Source organism: Sus scrofa, chromosome 16 (assembly GCF_054392235.1).
Source record: "Sus scrofa isolate SSC_HxYL_T2T_F1_AM1 chromosome 16, Sscrofa_HxYL_maternal_Yorkshire_Landrace_v2.0, whole genome shotgun sequence".
NCBI lineage: Eukaryota > Metazoa > Chordata > Mammalia > Artiodactyla > Suidae > Sus > Sus scrofa.
The window spans coordinates 49,712,681-49,739,044 of NC_139398.1; the positions used below are offsets into that span (position 1 = coordinate 49,712,681).

Sequence of the window (26,364 nt, forward strand, 5' to 3'; positions counted from 1 at the left end):
TCCATGTGGCTCCTTAGAGATAGGGCCAGATGTAACCAGAAGGATTTATAGGGTGTAAAATTCAGAATGGATTAGGAAAGCATTTCTATGTTCAGCCCAATACATCCTAAATCAACATCCCCTGAATAGACCAGAGCAATCTCTGGTTGTCCTAGTGGGGAGGTTGTCATGGCAACTGACTGGCAAGCTCAGCCAGTGGAATGTGAATGCAAACAATAGAGTGATAAAGATTGTGTACAGAGCAGGGTACCAAGGCTGCTTCTGGCCAGGTACAGTGATGACACATCAATAGCCCCGTGAAACCATCACTGAATTTTTCGGTAACTTCTTGCACTTTGGCAGTTCATTTGAAATTTGTGTCCCTTCCCTGATGTTGATAAAAACATTGCTACTGAAAGATCACAGAAGCTATGCTAGATCCAATGGTATACAGAGCCCTGGGGGGCTGTTTGGCTACCACTCAAAAATTTCCTAAGGAAGGTTGAAGCACTCTTAAGGTAAATCCAGTGGTTCTTTAGTGCCACCTTGTGTCCAGTTAAGTACTAGAAATTTACCAATGGCTTTAAAGGTTTCACTTAGCAGCAATAGGACAGACATGGAAAGAGAATTGCATTATATTGGAGTTTGCAAGTCCCTTTCACAGAATATGAATATGAAGTCTTCTAAGCCTTAAAGAAAATTACTAATTTTGGTAGAATCTGAAATGAGGAAAGAAAAAAAAATGCCAAATAACACTAGTCCTGGAAAAGACTGAAGGAGGCTATATGGTGAGCCTGGGGTTGGGGAGAGAGATGGCAGGATCCTTAATATTGCCATAACCAACTCTTGCCAAGGCTTTTTTTTTTTTTTTCTTTTTGGCGGGGGAGGTGTCTAGCGAAAAATAAGATGTGAACATCACTAATTCCATTTGATAACTCTTATTCATGGTTAGTGGATAGCATGATAGTAGCACTCGTTCACATGGCACCTCATGCCCGCCTCTCATCTCTCACCTGAACCAAACCCACCAGCCGCTGCCCTCGCAACATCGCCTCGTCCCGTTTAATTTCAACAGAAGTACCCAATAACCAAGCTTTGTTTCTGTGCATTTCTTCCAGGTTTCGAGTTTTTTGAAACAAGTGCCAAGGATAACATTAATGTCAAGCAGACATTTGAGCGTCTTGTGGACATCATCTGTGACAAGATGTCCGAGAGTCTGGAGACGGACCCGGCCATCACCGCCGCAAAGCAGAATACAAGACTCAAGGAAACCCCTCCTCCACCGCAGCCCAGCTGTGGCTGTTAGTGTCTCCACCCACAAGCCGCACCTGGGGGGTGGTTGCTAAAAACAGCATTTATAAGTGATCGATTAGCCTTCATTTATACTGCCTAATAATTACCTGAGGGAAATCTTTGATGTCAGTGGCTCGAACATGCATTAAATTCTGGGGAGGTTTCTTCCTGTGTTAACATATGGCAAATACATGATCTTAACTTTGTAAGAACTGTCGATCTATAAACATCTGGTATTTGCATGTGATTTGTTGTCTTCTAGGCTCTTTTTGTTTCAGATTTCTTAGATTAGGCTATTGCTGGGACCTCTGATTATAAGTGCAGTACAACTGACTTTTGTGCCATGGGTTCAAATGATGCAATTCACTTGTAGGGGTGATAACCAAGGAATTGGGTGTGTGTGTATAGTATGGGCAGGGAAAGATCCCAGGAGACCTTATTTGCTTTACTCTCGATTGAAAATCAAGTGGAAATATTGCTCATGATTATAGAGGCTGTCACAGGTCAGTTTACTCTTTAGGAAAGTTGTCTATTTTTTAGTGTTATTAATAAGCAAGAAAACCATTGACTATAAAGAAATTAAACTATTAAAGCCCTTGCAAATTTTCTAAGAGATTAATATTTACCTGGCTGGAAGTAGATTTTAACAGTAATCTTCATTTAGATGTTTAAGGAAGGAATACCTGACCCAGGACTGCTCCACCCAACCTCCCAAATATCTGAGGACACTGACAGACCGAAGTATCTGCTGAATGTGTTATGTAACAGGTATCTTAACCAAGAAGTCTAGGAGTAGCTGTATGATTCCAAGGCCTGAGCTCCCTCCATATTATTTACCATCCTGACTTTCCGGACCCTTCTCCAACCATTGCCTTCTGCTTAAACTTTCCTAACTTCCTTTACCTAGTTATAAATCACTTAAATAGTATTTCCACGGCTCTTAGGTTGAGGAAAAGACAATTTTCACCTCTTATCATTTTCAATCCAGGTATTTATATTTTTAAGGCATATCACCATTCTGCAAGCTTTTACTTATTTTTTGGAGCTGAGAGTTACAGAAATACTTTAGGATGCCATAAGCAGAGTCCCCATCGTGGCACAGTGTAAACGAATCTGACAAGGAACCATGAGGTTGAGGGTTTGATCCCTGGCCTTGCTCAGTTGGTTAAGGATCCAGTGTTGCTGTGATCTGTGGTGTAGTTCTCAGACACAGCTTGGATCTGGCATTGCTGAGGCTGTGGCATAAGCCAGCAGATGTAGCTCCAATTAGACCCCTATCCTGGGAACCTCCATATGCCGAGGGTGTGGCCCTAAAAAGACCAAAAAAAAAAAAATGGGGAGGGTGTCATTAGCAATTTGAGAGGAGAAAGGAAACCACTTGAACCCTCGCATTTTTTCTCCCAGATTTCCTAAAGACCATGTATGAATGACAAGCATACCAATCCCACCAGCGATTCTAACTGAGCACTAAAGAGAAACATGGCCTCTGTCTCACTACCCAGCAGTATTTACAGCTAGGACACAGATTGGCAACTTGGAAAAGCAATTCCATTGGATAGATTTTCCCTTTGTTGGTGGTCTTATTAAAGGGATTTTTCTCTTTTTTTCAATACTAGAGATACTTCCCATCAAGTACTAAGTGCACGTTTACTGAGCAGGGATATTGATAGGGAAAGATGCTAAAGAGGTATCTGGAGAATAAATGCCTACAAGTCAGGGAACTAGGTCACATACATTATAAGTAAGCCAGAAGATGAAAATCACAAGAGAAAGCATTTGGGATATCTTAGGCATATCCACATTTATTATTTCTCATCATATTAGCTTAAGATCCACTAATTGGAAATAAATTTTCACTTTGACATTCTACAGTGCAGGCCTTAGCTAAGTGAAGAGAAGAAAACATTAATGCTTTATTAGATTTTAATGGGACAACCAGCTTCACAAATAACAGAAATAAAAGTGACGGGAAAGAGTAAAGGCAGGGGCCATTAAAGCAGGTATGTTTGCAACAGAAGCCTATTTGCATGATATCGTAATATTTCTGTAATGTGCACTAGAAAGTGGCCATATTAAATGATGCAGCTGTTAAGCTGACTTTTACAATATAGTACGAAGCAATAGAGCCAGAAAGACCTTCCCATCTTCTCTCAGCCCTGATCACATACATATAGCTATATGATATTTCAGATGACTTTTTAAGGAGGACTTTGATGCATGTATTACTGTAAAATGGAAAGCAAAATCAGAGAGGAGGTAGAAAATTGGAAAGAGATGAGTTTTGCCCTCTTGTAAACTTCTCTGAAGAACTCATTGCTGTTGAAATTGGCCCTAGAACCACAGGACCTGAAATAAGTACCCACTTACACAATGTCAAACACACTGAAGTTGAACTACTCCATCATAGGAGTGTGATACAGCAACAGCAACAGCACAGGTGTTCATTGTCAAGTAACATCTGATAATTCTATTTTCCAAACTTCAATGGAAATGGAGACTTCCTAATTGATTCTCAGTTCTGAAGCTCCCACCCTAGTTGGAATTTCACTGATAAGCTTTCAGAAAGGCCTGTCACAGAGCTCAATGTATTCAATACTTATACTCCTGGTGTAAAAGCCCATTGGAAGAAAGAAAACCCTGTATTCCTAATCTCATCAAGAAATCCTGATTTTAAAATCAAATTTTGCAAAGGAGGAACCAGCCCAGGGTTAGCTAAGTAAACTTCTGTTGGCATCAAGCCATATTTCTTGTAAATTTTAGCACTGTAGTTACAAGGATGTTCAGCCTTTTGGCTGACATGCCCACAAATGTGTACACATACGTTCACACAATACCTCCCACATTCTCTCCATCTGCTAACAGCTTAAATAAACACGGATCATTTAATGGCCTAACTAAATTTGTATTCAAAAAAACAAAAGTATACACTTGCCTTAGTTTGTAAATTGTAGACATCCATCTTTTGTCTTTGATGCAACTCAGTTAGTGTTTCAAGTATAAATTTCTCTTCCTTTGCCACTCATCTCCTCACCACCCCTACCCGTCCAATTACTTCTAGAACAAAACTTTGATTGCTTTAAGCAGATACTTCCACGAGTTTTGGTTTGGGGACATTCCTTTCTGTTCTTGATGTAAATGAAAAATTGGACTGGAAATTATTTTCTCTAAATGGCAACTCATGGAGTGGGTGTGCATTTCAGCTTTTGGGCATGTTAGTTGATGTAGAAGGTGTGTGAAGTCTCTTAAGTTTTTAGACAGCAGTTTATAAGTTAGCATGATATCTACAGGCTCATAAGAAAAACTGCTTTAAGACAATGATTTAATTTATTGCCACTTTCCCACCAACAGCTTCCAATCCTTTGAGGAACGTCTCCTCCTTAGGTCCACTTAAAGTCAATATCCCTTTGATGCCTAGTAAGTAAGTGCTAAGATTTTTATTTGGAAAGGGAACTATGATGATGCCTTTGGTTGTAGCAAAAAGCTGCAGCATTGTTATGTTACATGTGAACTATCAATTCTATAAAAACTACAACCCCAATTATACACAACATCGATATACTCAGTAAGCAAATATATATTTCACCTACCTCTTATCCAGATTAGGTAGAGTTCTTTTGTTCAGCACATTGGTTATTTTTCAGGAACCAATTTAAACTTCCAATTTCAACTACATCTGTGCTGAGGATAGACTTTCAGGGATGCAATGTTCTTTTTTAAAAAAGTAAAACATGGTCTACTAATAACTAAACTTCCATGAAGCAACATTCATTTTGGAGTGTGATAGTCATCAGTGGCTTATTGTGATGTGCTTTATCCACTATGTATCTTCATGCTTGGTGAAGATATACCCTGCCATTCTTCAGTCAACTGTGTGGCATTTGTGGGGCTGTATTATAAACGTATCTGGACTCTAACAAGGCTGGTAGCAGCTGCATGTGAAAAACTAAGATAAATCTTACCTAAGTCATGACTAAAACCCTTCTAGGCCAAAATGTATTTAATAATTTTCATATGCTATTGGAATGCTCCATCAGGAATTTTTGGTGTGGCCTACTTGGGAGGTAGCCTGTCTTTCTGTCTGAAGAATCCTCTCTCTCAATTATAGTTGCATGACTGGTAACTGGAACACTTTGTTCCTTTGTGTGTGTACTCAGTGTGTTATGTCAGGGTGCTGTATGAGCAGCTGGTCCCACGTGGCCTTTCTAATCACCCCCTGGTAGCACACCCTCCACAGCTCTGCTTGGCTTTGCCCATTTGTGTATACCTCCTGTGCTTTAGCAGTCTGTCATTAACATGGTGAAGTCTTTCTAATGAGCTGAAACACTCAGATCAGCATTTTTGAGTCCTATTTTAGGTAAGTTTTTGATCAAAGCGAGTTAAAGACCTAAACCTGTTTTATATTCTGAAGTCAATTGGGACAAATTGAGTAAAAGATGAAATTTATAACCAGGAAAAAAAAAAAAAAAGCACCTTGATTATATCTACAGTGTACCTAAAGGGCTCCAGGTTCTAAAATACAATATCCTCTAAGGGAGCAAAACAAGTCTGGAGAATTTAAAGTATAACCACCCGCTGTTATTTCATAACAAATGCTTTTTTTTTCTTAAAAACCTTTACAGAAATGCTCAACACTCTAGTCAACTACTTCCCTTAAGCAGATTAAAATATTTACACTTGGGCTACATTGATAGTGTTACCTCTCCGAGCACATACACACTCACAGATACCTTTTCCAGGAAGCAAAACGTCAGTACATAGTACTTTCTCAGTGCTAGTGAAAAGAGAGCTTTTACTAATGCTCCAGCGGAAACTCACATTTTCTTTCAAAGGGTCTATGAAACAGTTTCCTCACACCAATTTTATTTGTGTGTCTGTGCATAGAATTCCTGCTAAAAGGAGAGGACAGAGAGAATATATTTTGCAAATGTTCTAGAGAAAAGAAATTACTTCCAAGCCTCTGCAGGAGCTTGAGTAATAAGATCAGACCATCCAGCTAGTGGACAAATTGAGCTTTCTATTTGCAGTTGTCTTCTCATTTAACTTTTTTAAAGCACTATACTCACAGAATGACAGGAGCAAGAACAGGAAATGAGACTCAAGTTTCACCATTTACCTCCCACCAGCACAGTTATTGGTAGAGTTTCAACCAGTTGTTACTTGCAGAAATGAGGTTGTTGGGGGGGAGGGGGAGAAGGTACCTGCATACTTCATTCACCCATGTTCATACTTTCCTTCATTGTGGACAACTGAGAGTTGGCTCTGGCTTTATTTATTAATGGAAATGTTTCCATGTTCATGGTTTTTGGGCCTTAGAGGTTGCTTAGGTTCATGAATGCTGTTCTTAAAGATGCAGATGCATGAGCCACAGACACTTGGCCTTTCAGGGACATGATTGTAACTTACATGTGTCTAGTGGTTACATATTCCTCTTAAAAGTGAAGTCTGGAGATTGTTTGCTGTTATCAATATGATGGCTTTCCATGCAACATCTCATCATCCCTAGGATATGTGCTGAATGAAAACTTCCTGTAATTCCTGTTAATATATTGTTAATGTCAGACGTGCTGTGATACCGTTGAACTGTCCAAATGTACAACTATTTAATGGTGTTTGTGGAACTGAAATGTCTTAAATGTTGCATGAAATATGTTATAAAAATAGATTTGTTTTCTATTTTTCAACACCTCAGAATTGAGGGTTCATGGGCCAATAAGTGCAATATTTAATGACTTACTCAGTGTATATAAACTAGTGTGAAAGAGTGAATTATAATGAATGTGTGAGATGCTTTGATGGCTGTTTGACTTACTCAAATTATTTCCTGTAGCTGTATTTGTCTAGTGGTGCAATTTATACAGTAAATACCTTATTGGTGTCATGTGAAACTCCTCTGTGCCTACTTTAAATTATGCTTTCTTCCTATAAAACCAAACATTTAGGATCTGCGATTATATTTCAATTTTGCCTTTTAGAATTGTGGATTTTATTTTGAAGACAGAAAGGCTGTTATTTTACGTAGGCATTTTCTTCTTAATTGCGAATTCTCCGTAAGTCCTTTATGAGAGGCTAATTTAGAAACCTTAGAAAAAATACGCACATAAGGAAAAGTCATTTTTATTGTTCTCTGAAATATTGATCACATGTTCTATCTACTAAGAATTTACACTATGTTTATGTGTATATTTTACTGTTACTCAACCCTGTATTCTGCTTGCAAATTTAACATTGTCAATCCTGGGAATCCTAAAATATTGATGTCTTTTTAGGTTGTTGCTAATGTTATCTTCACTTTCAATTCTCAATTGTCCACACTGATAATATAGAAGAAACAAGTCAGAATCCTTAAATCACTTTTGTATGTTCTCATTAACTCATATGTTCATCCTCAAACCCCCTTGATTAATCTCGTAACTGGTGGCCTAGAACTTCACTGAGATGCAAAAGTCAAACAAATGGTCCTGGTTGCTGGATTACCAAAAACTGTAAGTGTTTATATGTATGAAGATTCAAGTAGGCCAACTACCTTAAACTCCTATTTTCTATTTCCATTTCTAGGGCAAAGTGCTCATTTTAATATTGTGCTTTGCTTTTTCACTTAGAGTAAATCATAATACCCTTAGGAAGGAAAGTTGAGTTTTCCACTAAAAATATGAAGAGAAGTTGGATTTAGATGACCTTGGCCATCTGTACATCATATGAAACCTTCAGTTCTCTCTATGGAAACTGCCTGAAATTGACATGTGAGGATGTGCCAATCATATTACATAGTTTTGGGCTACCACCAGAGATGTGTGGCCGTATTTTACATATGATAGCCTGAAATTTTATACTCAGCTCTCAGACCCACTGAGAAATCAAGTGAAGGTGGGTGAAATGGGGAGATTAGTGATGACTTGTGCCAAATCTAAAAAAAAAAAAAAAGAAAAATATAAGCAGGTAGCCAATATTAGAATGATGATTTAAGGGTATATTTAAATGTTTAGTTAGTTGTCAACAGTTATGAAATACCATGTGCCCAGTACTGTGGGAAGAGGTATGGCTCTGGCCCCTAATAAGCTTACTGACTGAAGAACAAGGAACAAAATGCTGGGATATAATCTAAATGCCATGTTGTGTTGGGATATAGGAGCACAGAGAATGGGAAACCTAGAAAAACAGGAAGAGTCAAGAAGGGCTCTGCTGAAGAGGTCAGACGTGATCCCAGGAAGCATTAGAGGAGACTGTGCCAGGCAAGTAAGTGGGAAAGGTCAAAGTTCGTTCCCTTGAATTGAAGGGTGACAGAGCTGACAGCTAGAGATCATTGTTTTTCTCCAGAGAACCAGACTGGCTGTTGGAAACCCAAAAAGTACCCCAGTTTGACTCTGTTTTTGTCCCCATGAGGAAGACAGGTTGCAGCATAATCACATTTCTCGTGCTGTGCCCTAGACTCAGCCCCCAAACACAAGTTGATTTGAAGCTCATTAGAACAGTTGATTTAGACACTTTGCCCATGCACCAAACCATAAAACATTGTTGAATCCAATGTCAACCAGGCGGATGTGTGCCCAGAGATTTTCCTGTGGTTCCATGTTTCCCATAAGGGCAAGGAGAAGTGCATAAATGAAGACCTTCCTTTGTGACCAGGCACTTTCAGCTCCTTCTCAGTGACTACACTGTTGAGCTCTTCTTGGGAAAAAAATTGAGTTAACAGCTTAATGCTTTCATATAGTGATCGTGATGTTTATTTGAATACTACTGCTACACAGTAAATATTGTGACTCTTCATGTGTCCACAGGAGCTCTTGTCTGGGTTTGAAGCTATAAAGTGTATTCACATTGTGAAGTTTTAATTCGCTTTATTGAAATTGTGTAAGAACTGTTATGTGCTCTATTTATTAGGTATTAAGTTTGTATGTGAATTCTGTATACACAGTGGTTTTTGTTCTTTGGGTTTATCTTGTTTTATTTTTTGGAGATTACAATAAATATCTAAGAGACTATATTCATGAATTTCTCAGTGTTGGTCTGAGAAGTTTTTTTTCCCATTTCCCTCCAATTTGCATTATTATTGGTCATAGGATGCCTATTTCTATTTTTATTTCCTTCACTTTTTACAATCCTAAGCACAGTGATGAGCTTGAGCTAGAGACAGAGTGAATATATTTTTATTTACGGCTATGGCTTTTCAACACATGATCTTGGACTTAGGAAAAGGAGTTAACTCAAATATTTGTAATCTTTTAAGGAAGGTAATTCTTTATATTTGACTGACTGCATTCCAGAGTCAAAGCTCTTAGTTGTTAAATCAAGAAAGGCTGCTAACATATTAAAAAGCCACCTCTGCTACCTGAAGATCAGGTGTTCTTTATCTGAACTCTAGGATCCAATAATCATTTTAGTACCCTACATATACAGCCTGGGAAAAGACCATTCAAATGGGCAATATAAGGATGGGATGTGTGAGTGGTATGAGCCTTTTTTTAATATATGGTGTGTGTACAGGTGATGCTGAAGCCAGATGCTTCAGCTGGCTTGCCATGGTCTGGGACATCAGGAAGTGGTGAAGCACCCAGGTATCAATGTATTGCATCACAGCAGATCCACTACTAGTTTTAAGATCACTTAGTGTCCCAACTGTGCCACCAGTTTTTGTCCCATGTGTTTTCTTCCAAAATGCTTTGAAGCCCATTTCCTAAACTCTTTGCTAAAAATAAACCAAGAAAGAAGGTCTCAGGAATATCCACATGGGTTAACGAGGGTCAGAATAGCTTCCTGAACAGAATTAAGTCATGGGAGGGTCACTTGCCTGTTTAGATAGAGCAGGTAACATACAAAGAATCAAAATTAAGGGAAAATAATGAAGGACTTCCAGTTATATTAATCAACAAACATTTATAGACTCTCTTCTATGTGCTAATTTACTAGTATATATATAAAGAAATAGTAGAATACTGACCTCAATGAACTCATAAAATCATGATAGAGGAAAATGTATGTGTTAATATTACTAAATTACCACAGTTTATCAATTTAATATTTCTTAATATTTGTCTAATAATTGAAATGAAACATGAGAAATTTGTTTCATTCTCAAAGAACTCACAAATGTCCTCTGAACTACTATGAAATATATATTTTAATAGTCCTCTACTAGATTAACTGATAAAGATATTTCCAGTAGCAAGACCTCAGAAGAACTACATATACTTGTGGTCATTTTGAGGTTCCTGTGGCTAAACCAGTTACAACAAGTTTTAGCAGGAATACCCCTCTATGCTCACTCCTCAGAAATAACCACTCTGGTTTCAACTGAAAAATGTTATCTTCAGTTTCTTTCATCAGTATCTCTATGATCCAGCAATCCCACTCCTGGGCTTATCTCCAGAGAAAACCATAATTCAAAAAGATACATACACATCAATGTTCTTTGAAGGACTATTTACAGTAGACAGGACATGAAAGCAACCTAAATGCCCATCAACAGAGGGATGGATAATGGTGATGTGGTACGTATATACAATGGAATATTCCTCAGCCATAAAGGAGATAACGCCACTTGCAGCAACATGGATGAACACAGAGACTATCATACTAAAGGAAGTCAGTCAGAGAAACACAGCTATCACATCACCTATATGTAGAATCTTAAAAAAAATGATACAAATTATCTTATTTACAAAACAGAATCAAACTCACTGACTTCAAAAACAAATGTAGGGTTACCAAAGGAGAAAGATGATGAGGGAGGTATGTATTAGGAGTTTGGAATTAACATATACACATGGCTATATATAAAATAGATAATCAACAAGGACCTATTACATAGCACAGGGAACTCTACTCAAAATTCTGTTATATATGGGGAAAGAATCTGAAAAAGAATGGATGTATGTAAGCTGATAACTGAATGACTTCACTGTACACCTGAAACTAACATTATAAATTATACTTCAATAAAACATTTTTTACTTAAAAAATAAAAATGAAGTCACTAAGCAGTTATTTCTTTCTCAGTGAAAAGGTAGATCTGGAAAAAAAATTATCTGAGACTCAGGAGATGCTAATCATTTTTCCTAAGCTCCCTATTGGACATGAAAAAGACTTCTCAAATTCAATAAAAGGTCACAGTGCAGGCTCTGATCATGGACACTTCTCAGAAACACTCAAGCCTCTTGGCTTTCTTATTTCTCCTCTAAATTTCTTCTCACTTCCCCCAATACCTACCAAGTCCAAAGAATCTTTAGTCTGGAGGAAATGTAATCTGGCTGCTCAACTTTTCTTTCTTCTATTGTTTATCCCAAGTCCTTTAGCCCTAGAATTTGTTCATTAGTTCTAAATTTCATATTATCTTTTTAAATCTATTGTTTCTCCCTTAAAACAATTCTACTGACTGAATGGTAGAAAGGCAAAGACAATATATTGCATAGACAATATAAGGAAGGCAGGTATTGGGGTAAAGGTCTGGATTAATATTTCAAAGCAATATCCTACAAAGCAGACAATTACAATACAATTTGTTTTTTGCCATTTAGAGGTTCTACACAAACTATTGTGAAAGCACAGAAGAGGAGAAATTACTCCAGATTGGAGACAAAGTTTGGCATGTTCTAAGAAGGCCTACTAGAAGAAATGAAGCCTGACTAAAACATACGAGATGCAGGCATTATGCAGGGGCAGAAGTGGAATAAGTTGGTTCTCAACAGTGGGAGCAGCAAAGGCAAACCACAGAGGTAGAGCAGAGCACAGTATATTTCTAGAACTCCAAATCCATTCCCATAGATGATCACAGGGCAGAGGAGAAAAATTAAGATATCATCACACTTGTCCGAAATGCTTTTCAAGTCTGGATTTCATCTTCCAACTTTGAAAAATTCTTGAAGGAGTTTAAGCAAGAAGATGGCTTGATCAGTTTTGAATTTTGAGCAATATAGGAAATGGGCTAATAAGAGGCAATGGTGGAGCAGAACACGCATTAGAAAGCTGTTAGGTTATCTATAGGCTTAAAATAAAGGTGGCTCAGCAGTGGTGTAGAGTAGGGAATACATGATAGTTCGATTTAGAAGGGAGGTAATGGTGACCAATAAGATTTCAAGAGTGAGAACTAGAAATGCAATGACCCTGGCATTTCCAAGTCAGTTTATTAAGTACATATTAATGCCATTAACTAAAAGAGAAAGGACAAGTTCAGGTTCAAGATGGTGACATAGGCAGATCCTGAAAACACCTCATCCCACAAACACATTGGATCTGTAGCTACATATGGAACAACCTCCTCTAAAGATAAATGGAACAGATCCAAAATCTGGAAAGTACCTGAGTAACTCCTATACATATGACAATTTTTTTTAATAATCAAAGCAGGTAAGAGAGAAACTGAGACAAAATCTCTCTGTAAATTCACCCTATGTGTGGTGACACACAATGAGGAGGCAACTCAAAACTCAGCACTTCTCCCTGTGGTGCAAAGGGTTTTAGCCTCACATGTACCCCAACTCTTAGAGACTGCATCTGAGAGATAAACTGCAAAACATCTAGCTTTTAAAATCAATTGGGCTCACATCCACAAAACCCACAAGCAATAGCAAACTCAGAAATAGTCCATAAAGGTTTGGTAGGCTCAGAATCTCTGGCCCCAGAGTTCAACACAGAGGCAGCCAGCTGAGAGGAACTCAGACTTTAAGTTAGGTCAATAAGACTCTTGCACAAAGTGTCAGCCTGAGGGGTAGGCATCTAATTTAACACACATCTAGAGACCTGCTAGGGTAGTCTCTGGGGATGGAAGCTGGCAGACACCATCTTTCTGCTCTCTCTCTTCCATGTTCCTGCTCACCAGCATCTCCTAGCAAGGAGCCCTTTTTTCATTCTCTGGCACCTTGCATTGTGCCTCTGCTGACCAGCTAACACCTCTAAATCACATGGCTCTGGTGAACAGTGGAACTCAAGCTTAAAGGTCCTAAAAAAAATTAACCAATGGAGAAAGAATTCTAACATTGCTACTACCCACAGAACCCAGCAGAAGGCAGAGGACTGGGGCACCCAGTCTTTCTGTGAAAAAGGCCTATTACCTTATCTTCAGAGCTACAGCCTGAGGAGTAGGTTTCTAACTAAACAAATATCTAAGAGCTCACTGTAATCCTTTCCTTAAACCTGAGAGGACAAACAGGATCTTTGGGCTCTCCCTCTACCATGCCCCAAGCAGAGGGCTCTTACACATGTCTGGTGCCTTGGTTTTTGTGGCTGCCACTCAGAGAACCTTCCTTGACTGCTTAGTTCTAATGGCCAGCAGGGCTTGCTTCCCCAAGTTCCATGCCATAGTAATAAACAGAGAGATGGTTCTTGTCAGAACACCATCCAAGGTCACTGTGCAGACAGCAGGCTGAAATGCCCCCCTAGTTTTTAATGTAATAGAGGTATATTTGCTTCTCCTTTAGAGCTTCAACCTGGGGAACAGGCTTCTACTTTATCCCATGTCTAGGGCCCAACAGATGTGTACTCCAGGGACAGAAACCACTGGACTCCCTGTGCCTTTCTCTAGGACATTGGTATCTTTTCTAAAGGAGTTTTTGTATCCATCTATCAACCCACTTTTTCCAACTCCCACCCACAATATGCCTCTATAATACATGGCTCCTTTGGCCAGTGGAAGTTATGCTTACAGTCACAGAAGTCTGTATATACCTGTGTAGTTTAAAAGATACTGCCTGGGGGTCTGGTATTCAATCAGCTTGAATCTATGTACTGAGATATTCCCCATTAGGATACTGATAACCTAAACTACCGGGAGTCACTAAGAATAAAATAGTCTGCTTGAGCAATCACAAAGGTTTGAGAGACAACAAAGAGCTAGGGCAGAATTAAACAATAAGGTGCAACCTTTACACAAGACCACTTCATAAAGACTGGGAGAGGTGGGTGTTTTATCTAATGCATAGAAACCAACACAGAGAGTCAAAGAAAAAGAACAAACAGAAAACTATATTCTGAAATGCATTAACACACCTAAGAACAAGCTCCTAATGAAACAGAGATAACTGATTTGCTGATTAAAAAATTGAAAATAATGTTTATAAAGATAGTCAACAAACTCAGGAGAATTAACACAGTGGGAACTTCAACAAAGAGATAGAAAATATAAGAAAGTACCAAATAGTCTTCATAAAACCAAAGAATCCAATAAATTAACTGAAAAATACACTAAAGAGATTCAACATCAGACTAGATGAAACAAACAAAAAAAAAGGCTGGTGAACTCAAAGATAGGGTAGTCGAACTCAACTAATCAGAGAAACAAAAGGAAATGATCTTTTTAAAAAGAATAGCTTAAGCAACTTAAAGAACTACATCTAGCACACCAATATTCATATATAGGAGCCCCAGAACAGAAAAGCATAAGAAAATGTATTTGAAAAAATAATGGCTCCAAACTTCCCTAAAATGGGGAAGGAAAAAAACATCCAGATTCAGGGACCCAGAAAATTCCAAGTAACCCCAAACAGACCCACATCATAACATATAATTAAAATGTCAAAAGTAAAAATAAAGGGAGAATCTCAAAAGAAGCAAGAGAAAAAAATCAACTTGTTACATATAAGTGAACCTCCATAAGACTATTAGATTTTTCAACAGAAACTTTGTAGGCTATATTCAAAGTACTGAAAGAAAAACTCCAACAAATAATATTATATTCAGCAAAGTTATCATTTAGAATTGAAGGTGAAATAGACATCTTCAGAGAAGCAAAAGCTAAAAAAGTTCATCATAACTAAATTGTCCTTGTAAAAAATGTTAAAGGGACTTCTTTAAACTGAAAAGAAAGAGCACCAATTATTAACAGGAAAACATTTGAAGTATAAACTCTCACTGGTAAGGGTAAATATATAGTAAAAGTTAAAATAATCTAATGTTGTAAGGATGGAGAATTAATCACTTGTAAAGTTAGTATGAAGATTAGAATAGAAAATTAATAAAGTGTAATGACAATAATTGGGAAAGGGATATACACAATTAAAACATGACATCAATAACACAAAATAATGCAGGGGGAGATTGAGATGTAGACTTTTAGATGCATTTGAACTTAAGTTGTTAGGAACTTAAATTAGAATGTTATAAATATAAATTGTTTCTTTAAAGCCTCATGGTAACCACAATGCACAAACCTATAGTAGAGAGATGAAAGAGAATGAAACCTAACCACTACAGAAAGTCACATCACAAGGGAAGAAGGCAAGAGAAGAAAAACAGAATATAAACAGCCAGAAAACAACAAAATGGCAATAAATACAAATATATCAATAATTAAATAACTCTACTAAATTCTCCAGTCAAAAGACTGTGTCTGAAGGGATAAAATAAAAATTTTAAAAGAACCATCTATATATTGTTTACTAAAAACATAGGGCATACATAGACTGAAGGTGAAGGAATGGGAAAATGTATTCCATGCACATGGAAACTAAAAGAAAGCTAGGGCAACTATATCAGACAAAATATATTTTAAAACAAAGACTGAAACAAGAGACAAAGAAGGGCATCACATAATGAAAAGGGTTGAATTCAATAAGACAATATGACCCTTGTAAATATCCATGCACCCAACAAGGGAACACCTAAACATGTAAAGTAAGTATTTATAGACCTAAATGAAGAAATAAAGAGTAATACAATAGTAGTATGGGCAATTAATACCCCACTTTCATCTCAAACTGCCAAAAACAACACATTAGGGCAGATGGATTTATATACAAAAAATTCAACCCAAGAGATTAGATTATTTTCAAGTGCACATGGAACATTCTCTAGGATGTATCATATGTTGGGCAAAAAAAAATAAGCCTTAATGAATTTAAGAAGATTGAAATCATATCAAACATCACGTTGACCACAATGATACAAAACTAAAAAAATCAATTACAGAAGAAAAACCGGAAAATTCACAAATAAGTTGAGATTCAATAGCATCTACTGAATAATCAATGGGTCAAAAAAAGTCAAAATAGAAATCAAAAAATACCTTGAACAAATGAAAATGGAAATTCAGTAAACAAAAACATATGGGATACAGCAAAAGAAGTTCTAAGAGGGAAGTTCACAGCCATAAAGGCCTGCATCAAGAATCATGTATTACCATATGATATCACTTATATCTGGAATCTAATATATGGCAAAAATGAACCTATCTAAGGAAAAGAAAAAAAAAACTCATGGACATGGAGAACAGACTTGTGGTTGCCAAGGGGGAGAGGGAGGGAGTGGGATGGACTGGGAGTTTGGGGTTGCATTTGGAGTGGATAAGCAACGAGATTCTGCTGTATGGCACAAAGAACTATATCTAGTCACTTATGATGGAACATGATGGAGGATACTGTGAGAAAAAGACTATATATATATATATATAAATAATATATATATTATTATAATATATATGTAATGTATATATACAAATAATATATAATATATAAACATATTATGATTAGGTCATTTTTCTATACAGAAGAAATTGACAGAACATTGTAAATCAACTATAATAGAAAGAATAAAAATTTTAATTAAAAAAGAATTATATCTTCCTCAAATTCTTTCAAAATATTAAGGAGGGAATGTTTCCAATCTCATTCTACAAAGCCAGTATTACCCTGATACCAAATCAGATGGTGATACCAGAAGAAAGGAAATTACACAGCCCCTAACTACACAGATCCTGACTTATGTTTTGACTTAACAATGGCATGAAAATAATATACATTCCATAGAAACTGTACTTTGAATTTCGACTTCTTTCCAGGCTCGAAATATGTAGTAAGATAACCTCATGATTCTGGGCACTGGCAGTAAACCACATCTCCCAGTCACCACAAAATTTTGAGGGTAAACAACTTGTACAAGCATTCTGTATTCATACAGCCATTCTGTTTTTTATATTTAATATATAATTCAACAATTTCATGCAATATTCAACACTTTGTTACAAAATAGGTCTTGTGTAAATGACCTAAATGCAGACTAATGTTATTGTTCTGTGTACATATAAGGTAGGTTAGGCTAAGTTATGATGTTCAATAAGTTAGGTGTATTGAACCCATTTCAAACTCATTATCTTTTCAATTTACAATAGGTTTGTCAGGATATAACTTTGTTGTAAATTGAGGAAGCTCTCTATAGACCAATATCCCTGATGAATATAGATGTACATATTCAACAGAATGTCAGTAAACTGAATTCAAGAATGCATTAAAACAATTATACAACCATGACCAAGAGGGATTTATCCCTGAGATGAAAGGATGGTTTAACATGAAATTCAATAAATACAGTCATATCAATAAAGTGAAAGTCACATAATCATCTTAATAAATGCAGAAAAGCATCTGACAAAATATATTATCTATTTAGACTGGGTATCAACATAATAAAGGCCATGTACAACAAATCCACAGTTAACATTATACTCAATGGAGAAAAAATGAAATTTTTCCTCTAATATCAGGAAAAAGACAAGGCCCATTTTAACCACTCGTATTTAATATAGAACTGGAAGTCCTTGCTACAGCAAAAATGAAGACAAAGAAATAAAAATCAACCAAAGTGGAAAGGAAGAAGTAAAACTGAGGCTATTTGCTAATGATATGATTTCATATTCAGAAAATTCTAGAGTCAGCCAAAACGTTCATAATTAATCAATGATTTAAGTAAAGTTGTAGGATATAAAAATTAACCAATAGAAATAAGTTGCATTTCTTTTTGTTTGTTTGTTTGTTTTTGCCTTTTTGCTATTTCTTTGGGCCGCTCCCATGGCATGTGGAGGTTCCCAGGCTAGGGATCGAATCGGAGCTGTAGCCGCCGGCCTATGCCAGAGCCACAGCAACGTGGGATCTGAGCCGCATCTGCAACTTACACCACAGCTCACGGCAATGCCAGATCGTTAACCCACTGAGCAAGGGCAGGGACCGGACCTGCAACTTCATGGTTCCTAGTCGGATTCATTAACCACTGGGCCACGACGGGAACTCCAGAAATAAGTTGCATTTCTTTACACTAATGATGAAAGATTTGAAAAAGAAAACTATCACATTCACAATAGTATCAGAAGAAATAAAATACTTAAGAATAAATATAGTCAAGTATGTGAAAGATATGTACAATGAAAACTGTAAGACTTCACTGAAAGAAATCAAAGAATACACAAAGATATTCTATGTTTATGAGATGGAAAAATACTGTTAAAATATCCATACTACTCAAAGTCATTTATAGATTCAACATAGTTCCCATCAAAATAACAAAAATACTGGAGTACCCATCATGGCTCAGCAGAAACAAATCTGACTAGCATCCATGAGGATGCAGGTTCAAGCCTTGGCCTCACTCAGTGGGTTAAGGATCCAGCATTGCCATGATCTATGGTGTAGGTCAAAGACATGGCTTGGATCTTATGTTGCTATGAGTGTGGTGTAGGCCAGCAGCTGTAGCTCCAATTCAACTCCTAGCCTGGGAACTCCATATGCCATGGGTGTTGTCCTAAAAAGACAAAAAAAAAAAAAAAAAGAAAGACAGAAATAGAAGAAACAATCCTAGAATTTGTGTGGAACCACAAAATACCTCAAATAGCCAAGGAAATCCTGAGAAAAAAGAAAGGCAGAGGTACCATGCTTTCTGATTTCAAGCTATAGTACAAAGTTATAGTAATAAAAACAGTATGACACAATCACAAAAAAGAGACACATAAACCAAAAGAACAGCATAGAAAGCACAGAATTAAATTCTGGCATATATGTTCAACTAATATTTGACAAGGGATCCAAGAAAACCAAATGAAGAAAAAATAATCTATTCAATGAATGGTGCTGGGGAAAAAAGGAGAAACATGCAGAACAATTAAATTGGACCCCTATCTCATACAACTCACAAAAATTAACCTTGAAATGGGTTGAAGACTTAGAAATAAGGCCTAATACCATAAAATTTCTAGAATCAAATATACAGGAAAATCTCCTTAATAATCAGTCTTGGCAATGATCGTTTGGACATGATACCAAAAATCACAAAACAAAACAAAACAAAAAGCAAAATGAATAAATAAATAAACAATAAAATGAAAAGACAACCTATAGAATGGGAGAACAATTTTGCAAACCATGTTTGCATGTATTGGTTAAGAGGTTAATATTCAAAATACATAAACAGAGAAAGGGATCAAAACAGCAGAGGAGTAGGATGTGGAGCTAACCTCCTCCCACAAATACATCAAAAGCACATCTACATGTGGAACAGTTCTTACAAAACATCTGCTGAATACTGGCAGAAGACTTCAGTCTGCTGAAAGAGTAAGGAAACCTCCATGTAACTAGGTAGTATGAAAGAAAAAAGGAAAAACAAAGAAAAAGGAATTGTACTGATTTGTGCCCTTGAGAGGAAGGAAGGTTCTAGCACCCTGGAAAGGCCTCTCACTGGCGGGGAGATGAGCCTGGACTGAGGGGGTGCTTTGGAGCCTCAGAGGAGTGCAGCAGCCAGTTTGTGGAAGGCAAAACAAAGAGTGACCTGCACAGATGGTCAGTACCACTGCCCGGCACTCCCCAGCCTGCAACACTTATCCACTGGTGCAGGTGGGGCTGAGTTCTAAAGCTCAGGCTTCAGAAGTCAGACTGGGGGAAAGGGCTGGGTTTGGCTGTGCAGAGACCACCAAAGGGACTGAAGTGTGGGAACTGAGGGTATACTCAGAAGAAGCCTGGGCCTGCTAAAGAGGCAAGGTGCCACCGTTGGAAGGTTTGTGAGGAGAGGAGTAGACTGCCATATAGGAGCTTCTTCCCCTGCATGTCATCTCAGGCAATAGGACACTGCCTATATGAGCTCCAGGGGCAGGAACAAGCCACTGGCACCACTGCAGTCTCCAGAGGTGGGCATGGGCCACCACCACAACCAAGAGACTTTTAAGCAGGTGTCAATCACTGGCCCCACCTAATGCAAGCCCCAGGAGTGGGCACAGGCTGCCATACCTGGACGCCCCTATCAAGGGGATAACAGTCAGCACATAATGAGGAGAGAGGCAGCAAGCATTCAAAAGAAAAGCAGCCCTCACACCAAAAATATTAAACCCACACAAGCTCTGCAGGGATGCTCCTGCATATAAATAGCCCTCCAAGACTGCAGTAGTACTTGTTTCTCCTAAACACACAGAATATGAGAAATATAAGTAAAATGAAGAAGCAGAGGAATCACTCCAAGTTAAAAAAAATCAAGAGAATTACCCTGAAGGAACAAACAATGAAAAAGACCTCTTCAGACTAACAGATACCAATTTCAAAAAGAAGGTAATGAAGGAGTTCCCATTGTGGGTCAGAGGGCTATGAACCCAACTAGTAACCATGAAATGCAGGTTTGATTCCTGGCCTCACTCAGTGGGTTGGGGATCTGGCATTGCCGTGAGCTGTGGTGTAGGTTGCAGGATGTGACTCAGATCCCATGTTGCTGTGGCTGGGGTGTAGGCCAGCAGCTGCAGCTCCAATGTGACCCCTAGCCCAAGAATTTCCATATTGCCATAGGTGAGGCCCTTTAAAAAAAAAAGGTAATGAAAATACTGAAGGAATTAAGCAAGTCTATCAATAGATATACAGATTACTGTAAATAAAAAAGGAACTAGAAGCTATAAAGAGGCTCTAAGAAAAATTAGAAAATTTATTCACTGAGAATAAAGCTGAGCTAATGGCACTGAATACCAGAATGAATAATGTAGAAGAATGACTAAGTGATCTAGAAGGTAGAATAACAGAAATCACCCAATCAGAACAATAGACAGAAAGCTAAATAAAAAAATATTACTATCATAGACCTGTGGGATAATAGAAAGCATGCTAATCTATGCATAACAGGGATTCCAGAAGGAGAACAAAGAAGGAAATGAAAATGTATTTGAAGAAATTATGACTGAAAATTCCCAAACCTAAAGAAGCCAACAGCCATATACAGGAAGCACAGAAGTTCCAAAAAAAGATTAACTGGTTCTTTGAAAGGGTAAATAAAATTAACAAACCTCTAGCCAGGCTCACCAAGAAGAAAAGGGAGAAAATCCAAGTAACAAAATAAGAAATGGAAAAGGGTAACTATCAACCAATATTGCAGAAATAACAAAAACCATAAGAAAATTTCACTAGAAGTGAAATAAAATCTGCAATTTAAAAAACTTCCTATAAACAAAAATTCAGGACTAGATAGCTTCTCAGGCAAATTCTACCAAACCTACAAAGAATTTTTATCAAGTCTTCTCAAACTCTTCCAAAAGACTGATGAGGAGGGAATACTCCAAAAAGATTCTATAAAACCATCATCACCTTGATAGCAGCAAAACCAAAGACATTACCCAAAAAATTACAGACTAATACCCTTGATAAATATAGATGAAAAATTCTCAAAAAAAAATTTAGCAAACTGAATCCAACAACATATAACAAAAGATCATACACCACAAACAAGTGGGATTCACCCCAAGTTCATAACAAGGATGGTTCAGCATTTGCATATCAATGTGATACACCACATTAACAAAAGAAAAGACAAACACCACAGGATCATCTCAATAGATGCAGAAAAAATATTTGACAACATTAAATATCTATTCACGATAAAAACTCGTACAAAAGTGGGTATAGAGGGAACATATCTCAACATAATAAAAGCCATTTATGACAAAAGCACAGCCAATATAATACTCAATAGTGAAAAGCTAAAAGCCTTCCAACTAAAATCTGGAACAAGACAAGGATGCCCACTCTCTACTCTCATCACTTCTCCTCAACATAATATTGGAAGTCCTAGCCACAGTAATTAGACAAACAAAAGAAATAAAATGTATCCAAATTGAAAAGGAAGAGGTGGAGTGCCCATCATGGCAGAGCAGAAATGAATCCGACTAGGAACCATGAGGCTGTGGGTTCGATCTCTGGCCTTGCTCAGTGGGTTAAGGATCTGGTGTTGCCGTGAGCTGTGGTGTAGATCACAGATGCAGCTCGGATCTGGCATTGCTGCGGCTCTGGCGTAGGCCAACGGCTACAGCTCCAATTAGACCCCTAGCCTGGGAACCTCCATACGCCATGGGTGTGGCCCTAAAAAGACAAGAAAAAAAAAAAAAGGAAGAGGTAAAATTGTTAATACATGCAGATGACATGATATTATATATAGAAAAACCTAAAGACTCCACAGAAAAACTACTGGAACTGATCAGTGAATTCAGCAAGGTAGCAGGATACAAAAGTAACATACAGAAATAAGTTGCATTTCTTTACACTAACAATGAAACAGCAGAAAGGGACTATAAAATAAAAACAATTATGTTTTAAAATCACACCAAAAATACTAAAATTAACTCAGGAATAAACCTAAGGAGATCAAAGACCTATATGCTGATAACTATAAAACAATAATAAAGGAAATTAAAGATGACTCAAAGAATTGGAAAGATATCTCTATGTTCTTGGATTAGAAGAATTAATATTATTAAATGGCCATACTACCCAAAGCAATCTACAGATTTAATGCACTCCCTATTATATTACTCATGACATTTTTCACAGCACTAGAATAATCCAAAATGTCTATGAAGCCATAAAAGACCCAGAATTGCCAAAGTAATCCTGAGGGGGGAAAAATAAGCTCAAGGCATAACCACCCTCCCCCCATATTCAGACTATACCACCCAGATACAGTAATCAAGACAGTGTGATACTGGTACAAAAACAGACATATGGATCAATGGAACAGAACAGAGAACCCAGAAATAAACCCATATACCTACGGTCAATTAATCTTCGACAAAGGAGGCAAGAATATAAAAGGGAAAAAGTCTCTTTAGCAAGTGGTGCTGGGAAAGTTGGACAGCTGCATGTAAATCAATGAAGTTAAGACACACCCTCACACCATGTACAAAAATAAATCCAAAATGGCTTAAAGACTTAAACCTAAGATACGACACCGACACCGTAAAATTCCTAGAGGAGATCATGGGCAAAACATTTTCTGACATAAATACTAATGTTCTCTTAGGTCACTCTCCCAAGGCAATAGAAATAAAAACAAAACAAAACACAAACAAATGGGACCTAATCAAACCTTAAAATCTTTTGCATAGTAAAGGAAACTATAAAAAAAAAACTGAGAAGATAACCTACATAATGGGAGAAAATATTTGCAAACACTGCTACTGAAAAGGGATTAACCTCTAAAATATATGAACAATTCATACACTCAACAACAAAACCAAACAACCCAACTGAAAAACATGGGCAGAAGACCTAACCAGCCATTTCTACAAAGAAGACATACAGATGGCCAACAGGCACATAAAAAGATGCTTGACATTCCTAATTACTATGGAAATGTAAATCAAAACTACAATAAGGTACCACCACACATCGGTCAGAATGGCCATCATCAAAAAGTCTACAAGTATCAAGTTCCCTTATGGTGCCACAGATTAAGGATTTGGCATTGCCACAGCTCTAAAGCAGGATGCAATTGGGATGGGGGTTCAGTCCCTGGCCTGGAAACTTCCACATGCCACAGATGCAGCAAAAAAGGGGGTGGGGGGGTCTATAAATAACAATTGCTGAAGTATGTAAAAAAGGGAACCCTCTTACACAGGTGGGTATGTAAAAAAGGGAACCCTCTTACACAGGTGGGAATATAAGCTGGTGCGGCCACTGTGGAAAACTGCACATAGGTTCCTACAAAAACTAAAAATAGAACTACTATATCATCCAGCAATCCCATTCCTGGACATATATTCAGAGGAAAATATAATTTAAGAAGATACCTGAACCAATAGCCTAGACACAACCAAAATTTCCATTAACAGATGAATGGATAAAGAAGATATGGTATTTATATATACCATATATATAATACATATTACATACAATACATATAACATATATATTGCCATTTGCAGCAATATAGATACAACTAGAGATTATCATACTAAGTAAAGTCAGAAAAAAAAGGCAAATACAAATGATACCACTTATATGTGCAATCTAAAATATGGTACAAAAGAATGTATCTTTGAAACAGAAGGAGACAAACAGGCTTGTGCTGGCCAAGGGGGAGGGACTTAAGGGAGAGATGGATTGGGAGTTTGAGGCTAGTAGCTGCAAACTATTACATATAGAAGGTATAAAAAACAGGTCCTACTGTGTAGCACAGGGAACAATATACAGTATTCTGGAGAAAACCATAATGGAAAGGAATATAGAAAAGAATATATATATATATAATATATATGTATAACTGAGTCACTATGTTGTACAGCAGAAATTAATACATTTTAAATTAACTATACAATTGAGAAATAAATTATTTTAATTTATTTCATTTTATTTTGATTTTAGGGCTGCACTCGGGGCATATGGAAGTTCCCAGGCTAGGGGTCGAATCAGGGCTACAGCTGCCAGCCTACACCACCGCCACAGCAATGCTGGATCCAAGCCATGTCTGGAACCTACGCTATAGCTCGCTGCAATGCCAGATCCTTAACCTGAGTGAGGCCAGAGATCAATCCCACATCCTCATGGATACTAGTGGATTTGTTTCTGCTGTGCTACAATGGGAACTCCAAAAAGAATTTTTTTTAATATATAAATAACTCATACAATAATAAAAGGCAAATAATCCAATTTTTTTAAATGGACAGAAGAATTAAAGAGATGTTTTTCCAACAAGGACACTGAAATGGCCAAAAGGTATATGAACAGATGCTCATCGTCCCAAATCATTAGAAGGGAAATCAAGAGACAATATGTAGTATGTAAGTACACTGGAGTATTACTCATCCATAAAAAAGAATGAAAAGATGTCATTTGCAGCAACATGGAGAGACCTAGATGTTATCATATTAAGTGAAGTTAGTCAGACAGTGAAAGACAAACATCATATGATATTGTTTATGTGTGGAATCTTAAAAAAAGGATACAGGAGTTTCCGTCGTGGCGCAGTGGTTACCAAATCTGACTAGGAACCATGAGGTTGCAGGTTCGACCCCTGCTCTTGCTCAGTGGGTTAATGATCTGGTGTTGCCGTGAGCTGTGGTGTAGGTTGCAGACGTGGCTGAGATCCCGCGCTGCTGTGGCTCTGGCATAGGCTGGCAGCTACAGCTCCAATTAGACCCCTAGCCTGGGAAGCTCCATGTGCAGCGGGAGCGGCCCAAGAAATGGCAAAAAGACCAAAAAAAAAAAAAAAAAAAAGATACAAAAAAAAAGATACAAATGAACTTATTTGCAGAACAGAAACAGACTCACAGAATTTGAAAAACTTATGGCTACCAAAAGGGACAAGTTGCAGGGGTGGGAGGGATGGACTGGGGGTTTGGGACTGGCATATGCACACTGAGGTATATGGAATGCTTGGCCAGTGGGGACATGGTGTATAGCGCAGAGAATTCTACCTAATATTCTGTGATAATCCATGTAGGAAAACAATTTAAAAGAGAATAGGTATGCGTATATGTATGACTGAATCAATTTATTGTACTACAGAAATTATAACAACCTTTTAAATGAACTATACTTCATTAAAACTAAAAAAAAAAAAAAAAGAAATCAAGAGACAAGAGATGCTGGTAAATATATGGTGAAAAGAAAACCATTGCTGAGGAGAGGACAAGATGGCGGAGGAGTAGGAGGACACGCTCGCCCTCTCCCACAAACACAACAAAAAAAGCACATCTACAGAATAAATGACTCGCACAGAACAGCAACCAATCGCTGGCAGAGGAACCTAAACTCCAATAACGGCAAGAAGTTCGTGACATTACTGGGCAGAACGGGAGAAAAGAGGAGAGTGAGAGAAGGTGAATCCGAGCGGGACGGGCGCTCCCGAAAGGGAACTGTGGAGGAGAAAGGGATCCCGCACCCTGGAAAGTCACCTACATGGGGGAAAGATCAAACGAACCAAAGGAATCTCCAGATGCAGAGAAGAGTGTAGCAGTAAGTTGGAGCACGGAAAAGCCGATCAAGAACCGAACGGACCATCTGAACTACGGGCACAGTCACCAAAAATTGAGATGCCTGGGGGCTGGGCACCGAGGCCTCGGCTCCAGAGGTTAGTCCCTGAGAACGGGCTGGGGGGGCA

The 26,364-nt window shown here is 37.7% G+C and overlaps 1 protein-coding gene and 1 long non-coding RNA gene across 5 annotated transcripts in view; one reads left to right on the forward strand and one right to left on the reverse strand.

The window, feature by feature from the left end:
* RAB3C (RAB3C, member RAS oncogene family) overlaps positions 1 to 9,261 on the forward strand; it is a 317,768-nt gene extending 308,507 nt beyond the window's left edge. For all 4 annotated transcript variants that reach the window (XM_003483830.5, XM_003359779.6, XM_085002296.1 and 1 more), the window contains one exon: positions 1,098 to 9,261. In XM_003483830.5, the coding sequence (XP_003483878.1) occupies positions 1,098 to 1,285 (188 nt within the window). In that variant the 3' untranslated portion in view covers positions 1,286 to 9,261. The remainder of the gene's footprint in view (positions 1 to 1,097) is intronic.
* Positions 1 to 26,364, reverse strand: part of LOC146395564 (uncharacterized) — a 184,578-nt gene that overhangs the window by 63,512 nt on the left and 94,702 nt on the right. The window lies entirely within an intron of this gene.